This window comes from Lissotriton vulgaris, chromosome 6 (genome assembly GCF_964263255.1).
Source record: "Lissotriton vulgaris chromosome 6, aLisVul1.2, whole genome shotgun sequence".
NCBI lineage: Eukaryota > Metazoa > Chordata > Amphibia > Caudata > Salamandridae > Lissotriton > Lissotriton vulgaris.
Genome location: NC_141694.1, coordinates 1,122,886,364 through 1,122,899,636, shown reverse-complemented (window position 1 = coordinate 1,122,899,636; position 13,273 = coordinate 1,122,886,364). Strand labels below are relative to the sequence as shown.

Sequence of the window (13,273 nt, the reverse complement as noted above, 5' to 3'; positions counted from 1 at the left end):
AACATTCTGTGATTTGATGCTTCTGTATTTGCTGTCATGTCTGTTGCTTTTTCAGAATTGTTGACTTTTTCTTTTAAAATGTTTTATTTCGTAGTTTCATTCATCAGAACCACTCTTTGTTCCCTCAATAATAGTGTCCTCTGTCACAGCCCAGCTAACAGAACTGCTTATAAAACATGCCTTTAACACCTGCCAGCTGTGGATTTTGCCCTCCTTAGACAAAATGAAAGTATTTTTGCGCTGGATTACCCAAAACTATTGTGACACTAACCACAATGTGAACTTTATTTTAAAAAGTCTTTTGATGTTCAACACAGTTAAACACCCCATCCAATTATTTGTTTGCTGTCACTGTCAAAAGGCTTTTACTTTCTTTGCAATAGAGTTTACCTTCCAACTTCTCTCTGTCTATTTTACTCCATAAGATTCTGTGCTTTGGTTTTCTACAGAGATCCTCAATATCACACTCGTTCACGCTTTTACTTGCCCCCCGCCCTCCCTTCTAGATTGTTTCTTTGTATCATTAGAGTTCAATATTGGTTCCTGAATTTCTGTGACCCCTTGTTGTTCTCCATTTCGTGTGACCCTTACTTGTTTTCACTACTGATTGTCAAAGGCCTCAGCTTTGTCTTTGTAATTAACCTTTCTCCACCTAAATAAAGTTGTCCTATGCTCTGAACCAAGTACTAGCCATCCCAGCACTCATTGCTGTCAAATTCAACTATAGCACTATCCTTTGCCTTTGCTTTCTCCTGTTCTCGATGCTAGACCAAAGAAAATCCTAAAAGCCGATCCGAGAGAATCCTTAAAGCCTTTTCCGTCTAAGTCTCAAAAGGCACTGTCACACCACCCGACCTCAGGCTTCCATTCATTAGCTCTCTGTTTAAAGTGTTTCAAGCCCACTCCTTTTTCTTCACTACAACAAAAAATAGAATAAGACATTTAATGCACTCCTCTTCACCACAAACTAGCTGCTTTTTCACCAAATGTGTCCTCACTAAAAGCCTTTGTTTTTCCTCCTTCTCTTTGGGACTTACTTTCTCAAATGATTCATAACATTGAGCATCGCCTGGTCTTATGCTCACCTCTCTGTCAACTTTCTGGCTTGCCTGTGACAGTTTGCCTTTGATTTTTGCCACGACCCGCTTGTTAGTCTGCTACACCTAAAATAAGTTTAAATGAAATAGATCAATCCTTGTCCCCCATCACCGTTAAACCTCAAAGTTTGTTCACACAGATCCATGACTTGTATTGCAATTCACCAAAATCCAAATTTCTTCTCTTTCTATCCTGGAGGGAGGAGTAAGAAAGCCTAACCCTTTTTCTTACTTCATGTTTGGATACATGATCCAGTGATACTCTTCTTTTGTGGCATTGATGGCCCCAGTCTCGAAACCTCCTGTAAAGGTATGGTTTAGCTAAAGCTTTAAAAAAAGTCACTGCAATAGAAATAATAAACACAATTAAATAGAATAATCAATACAAATTTGTGATCTAAATTAAAGAAAAAGGAACTTACTCAAATGAGCCGTAAACCAGAAAAGAGTGTTGCAGCGAGAAGCATGTATGAAGTGCACCCTGCATTGTATCCACTCCATCATAGACAGGAAAGACCAGAACAGTGGCATAGCTAGGTGTCCATGAGCCTTAGTATAAGCAAAGTAACTGCCTCCCCACCTCACTAGGGTGACATCTGTTTGTCAGCTGACCAACACTCCTCAACCTCCTTCTACAGAGTCTGCATCAGCCATTTCAAAACTCCCTACTGTTCTTGTACTCACACCATTCTATTTCCACTCCCTCCACTGCATTTCTGCAAGCCAAGCCATAAAACCTAACAACCATCACCAAACCCCTTGGCCCTTGTAAAGATGATTGGATTAACAGATTGAAACCGCTATCACAGATGTACTGTCTAACTTTAAATATTTATTGAATATATAGATGTATTTTTGTATCAGAAATTTTACTCAATCTTGTAATGGATTTCTCTCAGATGAACCTTGTATAGGGGATGACACTTCCACCATTATAAGTTAATTGATAACCGTGAACTACATGGTTAAATCTGAGAAAACACATTGGCCCGAACTCAGTTTGTCAGAATCTAGGGGCTGTTTATTGCACCTCATAAATAACAATACCCCAGGTTACGTTATTTATCTGGTGCAATAAATAGCGCCAGTTACAAGTTTTTGGGAAATACCATGTGGATTTTAGTGTACAATGTTCTAAAATCGGATTTGTGTAGTAAATATTGTGCACTTTTCCCTAATACATTTCTGAACATTTGACCTGCCCAAGTTTAATGGAGGGTGAGGTATGTAATGCTCCGGGTAGTTACTGGGTGCGCTAAATACCACACAACTCGTAATTCTTACCCCAGCGACAGCAGGTATTTATACTGGGTTTGGAAAACACTGTCCTACTTGAAATCAGTGCAATTGTGAATTGTTTAATAGTGGTAAGTGCTTAGAGGTGCTGGAAAGTCATCTTGGGTTACAAATAATGTTAAAATATGCATAGGTAATTAATGAGGACACAGTAGAAAGGTGGATTTTGTTCTTGTATTTTTATTGGAGAAACAAAATGGTTGTAATGAACCTTTAGAAGTGAGCATTATGTTGTAGAGTTTTTATTTTGAAACTTAATGGGATTACAACTCTTACATTTGTACGAGAATGATGCTGAATTTAGTGTCATCTTTGCTAAAAAGCCCTCATATATACATGGGAAATGGTATTAAGCAGACCACTATTGATAGATGTCTCTCTATCTGCTTGCCTCCATTTCAGGTTTTACCGCCTCTGTTTGCATGAAATGTACTTTTATGTTGGCAGTGCAAAAATCTCATTTAAAATGTACACTGTAGTAATAAAGTAGTAACAGGGGGAAGCGCGGTAATGAGCCTCATTAATATTGATATGAGTTTGTGAAGTTTAATGTGTGCAAGAAATTTTAATGTGAAATGTTTGTTTTCTTGAAATTTAAGTTTCTTTTGCTTTTTTATTTAGGAAAAAGAATCTGATCTTCTGGCCAGTGTTCCCTTGGCTTTGCTTGATTCTGGCATGTCCTGGTGGATATCCTTTTTTTTCATCAACGACATTTACAAAATTTGAAAGGGCCCTTTGATGTTTGCCTAAGTCTTATTTCTGTGTCCAGTAAATTTTACGTACAAAACAGTGTAGGTAAATATTCCTTGCCAACTGAGATAACTAATTCAGGCTGTGATAGAGATCGCATACATCCAAATCTGAAATGTTTCAGAGAGTCATGAGAAAGTGGATTAACTGTTCAAAGTAAATTGATAGATATTTGGATAACAGGATTCATGGTGTTCTGTGGGGAAAATATCGTTGTCATTTCCACTTTGTTTGGGTAGAATGCTATTAGCATTGTGTATAAATAAAAAAATAAGTGAAATTGCAGTTGTGATTTGCACTCTGGTTGTCATTGTCCATCTACCAATCATAAAATAATTGTGTCTTGTTCTGATTTTAATTTTTGGATACTCTTTTAGTGATGGACACCTTTAAGCCTGCATGGCAAAAAAGTCTGTGAAAATCATATAGAAGCTTCACTTAGTTATTTTGGGTTGAATAGAATCCCTTTGGCTTTGTTCAGTTATACAAGTATATGACCTTGTATTTTGTCCATTCTATTCTCAATTTTCTCTGACTACTTCTCATCTTCGGGCATCTACCTTTTCCTTTGGCATTGGGCCCCACATCATCCCTGCATATTATTAGGCATAGGTTGATATCTACATAAGGAATCCTAAATTGTAGATTGTAACCTACAGAGAACCCTAATAGAGAATGTTGCAGTCATCCTAGTTGAGGCCATCCATTCTTCTCTCCCATATAGATGACCTTCAACGTTCCTCCTACTGCTGTTCTTAGCTTGTTCTAACACAGGCGCCTACACTTCATTATAATCTATTAAGTCATTATGATTCTCCTGTTTCACTATGTGTTTTTCTAGGCTAATGCAAGGGGAAAATGAAGTTGCACACATGAAAACGACCTTGTTCTGCAGGGTATTCTACCACTCTGATGCACTCTAGACATACAGTATTTCTTGCACTACCATTTTGTATATATATATATATAACCTATTGCCACACAACCACTTATTTCAAACCTTTACAATTGGTTTCTTCAAACTCTTAGCAATAAAGTGAAAACATCTTTCATAGAGGATCATATCAATAAATGTCCTTTTAAGCCACTATTACATTATTCTTAGTATATGTACGTTTCTTCATCCTGGGTTAAATGTTTTGGGAATAGTCTTGGATATGGCCTTGGATTCTTTCTGTCTCAGAATGTGTTTGTTTTCTTTCCATCTTTTATTATTCTGTACATGTCATTTCCATAAATTCTCATTGATCTGAGTTCTTCTAGATAGTCCTTTCGGTAAGTTTTCAACATCGGATAACAAATTTGTATTGCACCGATATGTTCCAGTATTCTTGTTTTAAGTGATACATAGCACTACCAATGTATCATAAAGCACATGGGCACACCACACTGTAGATTACATGATTATTGAAGTAGGTTATCTGCTCTCTAATATAATACCATATCCACATTTTCAAAGTTCCTTGTTTTCTCAATTTTTAAAGAACTATGGTGGCTGTTTCAAAATGTTTTAATTTTCACTCCGCATCTACTACCATTTTTTATTATTGTGTTGATTTGGTAGGTTTTCACCAGTTGGTCTTTCAACACTTCATCTTCCATATGGGATAGTTGTGCACATCCCCAATTATGAGCATATATCTTTGTCCCCTTTGATTAGTCTCCATTTACTTTGGAATAACCTGGTTCCTTAGTTTGTATTTCATTTTGTCCTCTTCCCATTTAGATGAGCTTTGTTTTTGCTTTGTTTTTTATTTTTTGTGAAACATCAGTTTGTTTCAGATTCTTTGCTCCTATCCCTTTTGTTCAATTGTTGGTAGAGAAGTTTGTTTTGCTGAATTGTGTTACTATTATACTGTTATATATTTACATTTATATTTAGTTTTCCATTTATAAATTGTAAAGTAACTTTACTAAAAACCTCAGAAATACTCTTCTCCCAGACACTGAACAAGCTGTGCCAAGCCTTTGGCCCTGTACTGTGGATTTGCGCACTAGGCACGGCCTGTGTGCCAGAATCCATCATGTTCAAATGTTTGAGACACTTTCGGCATTTGGAACATTCTAGCTTGTGCTACTGTCTTTCAGCCTTGGAAGACTCTGTGGCTCACCCAAGATGCTGTTTGGCTCATTGTTTCATAGCCTCGGCTGGTCTGCTTAGTACTGACAGCTTTCCTCTCCACATTTCTCTCAAAGTACAGCTAATCGGGTACTTGCTGTTTACTGGAAGATAATATATACCAGGTTTGATTTCTAGGATAGTATGGAAAATAACGATGGGGTTTAATCGTGTACTCAATCTTTAGCTTAAGTTGTCATATTAGTTGTGGAATTTTTACGCATTTTATGCAGAGTTTTTATTCCCAATAGATTGTTACTTTAATATTGTTGCAATTTTACTACGATTTTGTTGGTCTTAGATACAGAAAGTTACTTAATTTGCTGATGGGCAGAAAAGAACAAGATTTGTGGTAAGTGAAATACTGTGCTGAAAACTAAAATTCACATGGCTAAATGTGTTAGTTCAGATAGGCTTCCCATATTACACTTTGAATACCATGTTTTGCTGCCACCGTAATGCATTTTATTAGAGTTTGGAAATCATAACTAGGTATGGTGTCTATATTGCTGCCTTTGTTACCAACAAAGGAAATGACAAGTATTATGAGAGAGAGAGCAAGAGGCAGGTAAGGAGTGAAAAGAAGCAAAGATAGAGGATGAGGAAAAAGAGGAGACAAACTATGAGTACATTGGGGAGGGAAAAACACAGAGGGAAAAAAGAGGAACACGTAGGATGAAACATGAGGCGGAGGAGCAAAAAGATAGCCATATAATGAGGAGGGAAATGCAGCAGCAAAAGGTAAAGCACCTGCAGGAGAGAGAACAAGGCAGGGAGCTAAAAATCGATGAGTAACGAACAAGGTTGAAAATACCAAAAATTAGAAAAAGAGGATGAAATGGAAGGAAAAGAAAGACAAATAATAAAGATGGTGGCGACTGGATAAGAGCTTCAAGATAATATGGTTATTGTTTAGAAGCCTCTCTGTGAACCATTTATAATGTATGAAGGAAAGTATCATTTGATGATATGGTGAATCTTATTAGGTGTTGCTTCGCTTATCAAGAATTTGAGATGGCATAATTTTGTCACAAGAAGTGCCCAGGAAGGTGAAAGTTATTGTTTGTGTTGCCTACCATAACTGGTGAATGGTAGTAGTGTAAATGGATTTTTGCTTTGGTTATAATTTCAGCAACATTTGATTCTGCAAAAACGTTTCCAGTTAGATGGTTTGAATGACTTTTGGTTTGTTCATTTTCATGCGAATCCATCCACAGGGGACTAAGTGTAGGTCAAAAATTATGTTTTCTGCATTCACTTTCTCTAAATTGGCATGCAACTAGATCTTTATTTACATGAGTGTGTTTGCTTGGTTTATCGATCCGTCCAGTGTTTTTTGAGAAATATGTTGGAAAAAAGATGTCTGATGGGTTTTGAAGCGAGTTTGTGTTTTGTCCTGATTAATTGGTGGATCATACCTTAAAAAGAATGAAATAATAACATTTGAATTGAATGTTATTTTTATTTAGTGATAAAAATGTACAGATGATTTACAGATATTCACATGATTCTGTTCAATTTGCTTCCCAGTTGTTAATTTGTATTGATACTTTGCGCTATTAGAACACCCAGTGATAATCATTTTCCTTAGCAAATCTTTACATTTTCATCAGCTTAGCACAAACCATGAAGACCCTGAAGCTGAGAAAGAATCCAGTAAAGTATTCCCTTTACAGACATTTTACAAATACCTTGATTTTTGCTGTGATAGGTAAGCGATCTCGTGTTTAGAGTTAATTAATTTCTTCATACAGTGCCTACAATGGGTTTACAAAATATTTTTTTTAATGTTATTTTATTTCAGCTTCAGTCATATTTATGGTATGGACGACCAAGAAATTTCGATTGGCAGAGTGTCAGTCAGTAAGTATGCATCAACTTGTTAAATAAACAAATCTTACAAAATTATGATTTTTTCCCTTGGGCTGACTCCTCGAATGCCAATAGCAGTTTAAAGCAGAATATAGGAAGAAAGGAGCCTGAAATGCTTGTGCAGATATGCATGGGTATCCGCTCTTCAGTCAAGAAATGAAGGCAGCACTTCCCTGCCTCCATTTAGGAAAGCCTGCTGCAAATCATTTATTTTTTTCATTGAGACTTTTTAATGTTTTTCCATCTCATAATTTGAGCGTTAAAGTAGATGATAAAACAGGTTCGATATTTCAGCCTTCTTCTCTCAAATCAGTGCTGCCCTTTGTTATCCACAAGTCCAAATACAGAACAGTCTCAGGCGTATTACATTTATTTAAACTAAGAAAGTATATGTTGACTTTTTGTGGTGGCAAAAATGGTTTGGCTGATTCTTTTAAGATTGCTATGCATCTGGTAGTTTTAGAATGAAATGCGGCGCTACCACATAAATGTAGTACATTTTTTAAACCATGAAACCATTTAATGTCATTGACTGCAGTGCTCTTATTGTAAGATAGCAAAGAAGTATATGATATTTGTCAGTCACTACCTCACTTCCACCACGACTGACATACAATCACTTCTCAGGCCACACAGCTGATCAGATAATCAATTCTGGTAAAAAAGTTAGCCTTCCGGTCTTCAATGAAAAAGAGCTTTCCTTACAGTCATCATGTTATTATTTATATTTTAACTGACCATTTACATAAGCACTTAGATCCTTATTATATGGTGGCTGTGCAGTTATCGCCACACTGGTGGTCCGACCGCCCTATTACAAGTACGCGGTCGGCCTGCCATGGGAACGCTGCTGCCAGCAGGGATCCACGCTCCATGGCAGCCTGAGGCCCCTAATATGCTGGCGGTGCCGCTGCAGCACCGCCTAGCATATGAGGAGTTTCCTCACCACCACAGTTTTCATGGCGGTGAGCTGGACATGAAAAATGTGCGGCAGTGAGTGTGGCGGTTGCTTCTGCACAAGGAGATGCATGCGGGGGGGGGCACATGGTGGACCCTCCCCTCTGCATGCACCCCTAGTTCCTTCAGGGCATGTACTTGGAATCTATGCCCTGCTGAAACTGTCTTTGACCCTCCCATTGCTGTGCCTCTTCATAGAGACTGCCAAAGAACCGCCTGAGACAAAAAAAGTTGTAATCTGGCTGGCAGTTACTTATGTTTTTGATGGTCTTGGAGCGGGCCGGCAGCGTGGTGGCGGCGTAGCAGACCTGCTCCAAGACCACCAAAGTCATAACAAGGCCCATAGTAATCTCATCACATTTTTAAAAGAGCAGAGACCAGACGAAGCACACTGGTCCTCCATGTTGAACATTGGACGGAAGGCTAAAAGCCTTATCCCATTATAAAAAGACATGTTACAGAAATTGCAGCACAAACCAACTCCCTGTAAGCACGGATGATCAGTCTGAGCCAACTGCATACTCAGTCAATAAAAAATGGGATTGTGTCTCTTTTATATATGTGAAGAGCAGTGAAACATGCCTGCGTACCTAGTCAAGGAAGAGGAAAGAATGGATATGTCAAGAAACATGGCAAGCATTTGAAGACACAACACCAGCAAACCAAAAACAATACGCTCTCCTACGCCTAGGCGTAGGAGAGAGAAAGTCAGTCTTGCGCTACCTGATTTACAGTATTATGCTTGGGCCTTCCAGTTTTCACACTCACGGATGCTGCTAAAAATGCCTGTAAACACCGGGGCAGGTGGCATGTTCTTGGCTATGCTAAGAGGGGCCAATTAATCTGAAGAGGCCTTTTTGTTTAAGTTTGGGGAACCAACATGTTTTCAAAAGGTTAATCGAAGATCTCCAGGCAATGGTTGGAGCATGGGCCAGACTAAATCGTCTTGTTGGCCTTAGTTATTTTTCTAGCTTAGTGCCACTGTGGGATTCACCGGGCGCACCTGATTGTCTTCAGGATAGGCTCGCTTTACCACTGAGGGAAGCAGGTATGAAAGTATGGAGGAAAAGTGGGAGCGGGCCTCTCAAAGTTCAAATATATACAGCTGCAGAGCTGGGTCCAATCACAACAAAGCCAGGGAAGATTTATAGGCAGGAATAACATCTTGGAACAACAGTTAGTAGCCAGTAGGTAGGAGGGAGGTCTCCTACTGGCACTGGACAATGGAGAAGGCAGTGGATGGTGAATTTAAACTCTCAGATGAATTATGGAGTGAACATCTTTCAAATGAATATTGCGAGCAACTGTGGCAGAATTAATTTAAGACTCGCTTCAGCGTAGTAAACCCAGCTTGGCTGAAGAGAAGCCACCTATTCACTGTGCACAGGGCCTATCTTTCCCCTCTAAAGTTGTCTACATTTTCAATTGGGTCCCAAGTTAGCTGCAGAAAGTGTGGTCTGGTCAAGGCCTCAAACATACATATGTTTAAAGACTCCAGTCAGTCATCAATTGTCATCAATTGTCAGTATGCATTTCAATTTTAAAAACGACATATTATAATGTATTTTTATTGAGCTGATAGCAACATGATATACCAAGCGAGGCGCAATATCAAGCACTATTTCCTAGCATGTAAGAAAGACTTCATTACGTGTATAACTGGCCAGAATTAATAAACCGAGCTAAGCCCCAGAATCCCTTATATAGTATTAAAACCCATACAAAAATAGTAAAGCTTTCCCATTCAATTGTACATCAGAAAGACAAATCCTTACAAGCAATTTAAAAATGAATAACGTGCTTTGTCTCCCCTTAATCGAATATACAGTACTATTAAACATGGGGTATCCAAAAACCAATAATCAGCAAACCTAGGGATTTAAGTTGATGCTTATCACATTCTGTGTTTCCAAAGTTGAATTCCTGGAGCTGCAGAAGCTGGGGATTTCTTTTATTTTGAATGATGTGCACAGTGAATATCTGGTAATGCCACATGCAGTGGCATAGAACACATTTAGCTAAATCCTGTCTTCCTATGGTTCAAGATGGAAGATGAAATCTCCCATACATGGGCGGATAGAAATGGGAGAATAAGCCCACGCCTCAGCTTTTAACAAGATACAAAGGCTTGGAAGAAAGGATTTTTCACTTTGGGATGAGTGGGGTTCAGGCTCGGGACTTATTGACATCACTGAATATGTTATGAGACTTGTGATGATTGGTTGAGGTTTGGTTTCTGAATTTGTATGCAAGTGTGTGAATAATTAACATATCTTTATTGCTGAGAAAAAAAGTAGAGTTGAGAGAATTGTAAGAGCCTTAGACTTGTTAGAATGTTAGGTCAATTACTGATCAAACTGGAGATTAACAATATTATTGAGATGTCCTTCCCAGATAATCTTTGATGCCTTTATGTAAAAGTGGAAAGCAAAGTTCATAAAGCCTGAGAATGCAACTCTCCCTAGAAACAGATAATGAATGGTACCGTAGAGTGCTCCTCAGTATTAGTCGAAGGGAAGGAGTATCCCTCGGAATTATCGGCTGTGCTATGTTGATTGAGTAAAAGATACTGACTACGGAAATATTTACCATATATTCAAGTTCAAGTACTTTATTCGGTTAATTTGATAATAACCATAAAAGCATACAACATGAAATTTCATTACAAAGAAGTAATACACATTATTTCCTATTAAAAACAAGTTTCCACACAAGTAAATCGATTAAAATACATCCATACAAATTTATTTCCGCAATATAAATACTTGTTTTAAAAATTCTGAGACTGTTGCAACAATTAATACTGTGTCTAGTCTCTGCAATTCTAAAAACGCTGGGCGACATCGATTCAAGTTCATTTGCTTTAGGATGGGGATGATATGTTTCCTGCGGGGCAATATATAAAAATTTCAAAAGAATAATACATGAATATCAGATTGGGGTGAACAGTCGTCACATGGGCACATAATTAAGTCATGGGACCAAGAATTAATATCAGGGAAAGTTAAAAGTCTAAAAACAATATTTAACCTAAAAACGGGTCAGGACAAACCTATCATAATTAGTCATATGTAGGGATAAATAAGGCTGTAGTTTGCCCTCAATTAAAACCAGTTGATGCGAAGAAACCGTTTTTCTATTTATTTCTTTAACTCTTTTCTGTTGATGTTCCATACAAAGTTTTTTCAATGATTTTCTGGGTATGTTAACCATTGAGATTGGATCATCAAAATATTGTTGGCCATCAATATCAACAAGGAAACTTTTAACATAAGCAAGCCACTTAATCCTAGTCACATTTTCTATGGTTAGGACGTCCCGAAGAATAGCACGATTCAGGACAGACTCATTTGTTGTCCCTACCCTGTGCCACAAAAGAATGGGCTGAATTCTAATTGTGTCTGAGACATATGGCTGGCCAAGTTCTGCATGACAAATATAGGTCCCGGCACACTCTCGTAATGTTAAAATGTGCCTCAAGAGCATATTTTCGGCCATTTGAATTGTTTTTATGTTAGCATATCCCCAAAGACCTGAACCATAAAGAACAACTGATATGCAAGTAGCATTATAAATAGTTAAAATTTCCCTGATCGTTTTTTTACCCATTTATTTAATAAATTTTTTTAAAGCCATTATTGTTTTTGAGATCAAAAGAGTTCTCGCTTTTACTGCACTTGCCCATGTGCCCGCCTGATGGACCAGGATACCTAGGTAAGGGAAAGTTGCGGTGGATTCTAAGGGAGTGTTATTTATATACATCGTGTTTCTTTGTTGGTTACTTCCTGTGCCACAGTTCATGGAATATGTTTTTGTACAATAAATTTTTAGATCCAGGTTTGACATCTAGTTATTAAAAGATGTTGTCAAATTCTGTAGGGCCAGGGGCGCCTGTGGCATTAATACCGCATCGTCTGCATACAAGAGTGCAGGGATAGATCTTTTACCCACCATAGGCATATCCCTGCACTCTTGCAGCAGACGACTCTCCAGACCATTTATATACACTAAAAACAAAAAACGGGAAAGGACGCACCCTTGGCGTACCTCTCGGCCTATACCCAAAAGATCTGGTACATTCTCCGCCCTTCCCATAGCGGACAGACGCTGTGGCCCCTGAGTATAATTCCCTCAGAAAGCAGATATTTTCTTCCACTCCTAATGTTTTTAGTAATCCCCAAAGTTTACTATGAGATACGCAATCAAATGCCGATGTAAGATCGACAAACGTAAAATATAAGCGTTCCCCCTTTGCCTTAGTGTATTTTTGATGCAGAATAAATACATTTAGGCCCTGTTCAACTGTTCCTATCCCCTTCTGAAAGCCACATTGGAGGTCACTTATTATCCCATAATCCTCTGCCCAGTTTTGAAGTCTTGCTAAAATAACCCTACCAAGGATTTTTATGGATAAATCTAAAAGGGAAATGGGTCGATAACATGCACAATTTTGCCTATCTCGCTTTTTGAATATTGGGACAATTACTGAGGTGAACCAGGAGGCCTTTAGTCCCTTCACCAAGGCAGCATTAAAAAACTGTACCAACATTGGCCCCCATAACTCACTGTTATCTTTAAACATGTCTGCAGGAATCCCATCTGGGCCTGCAGCTTTTCCGCTCTTAGTTGTTTTCTAGCTCATCATAACTTTGCCCAGAGTTACAACCAGTTTCGAATCCGATGCACTTTTTTCACTAGGTATATCAAGAAAAGATTGGTTTGTTCCATGTGGGCAACTATAGAGATTTGAGAAATGGTCGACCCAATCGTCCTCAGCAATCGCTATTTCCATACGTGCTTTTGTGTTTTCATAAAGAAAGGGGGCATTTACCGCCTTCCAGAACGCAGATGGGTCTTTAGATAGCGATGCCTCACAAAGTGAGTCCCAGGCCTCCCTTTTTAAAGCATTTTTCCTATTTTTCAGTGCTTCGTTATATGCTTTCCTTAAACCTCTCACCAGTAACAGATCCTCATCCTCCTTGATCTCTCCTCTGCATTTGACACCGTCAAACATGAGAATTTACTCGAACTATTAAACACAAGAATGGGTCTATCTGGAACTGTGCTCAAATGGTTCACGTCCTCTCTGCATAACAGGTCGCAGAAATTCAAGAGCAACAACTTGATGTCCTCGCCAAGACCTGTATCGCTAGGCGTACCACAAGGATCCTCCCTATCCCCA

The 13,273-nt window shown here is 38.4% G+C and overlaps 1 protein-coding gene across 1 annotated transcript in view; it reads left to right on the top strand.

Annotated features, from left to right (window-relative positions):
* TMEM87B (transmembrane protein 87B) overlaps window positions 1-13,273 on the top strand; it is a 317,565-nt gene that overhangs the window by 250,105 nt on the left and 54,187 nt on the right. The window contains exons 13-15 of the mRNA XM_086927209.1: window positions 3,015-3,082; window positions 6,867-6,973; window positions 7,067-7,125. Coding sequence (XP_086783335.1) covers window positions 3,015-3,082; window positions 6,867-6,973; window positions 7,067-7,125 — 234 coding nt within the window. The remainder of the gene's footprint in view (window positions 1-3,014; window positions 3,083-6,866; window positions 6,974-7,066; window positions 7,126-13,273) is intronic.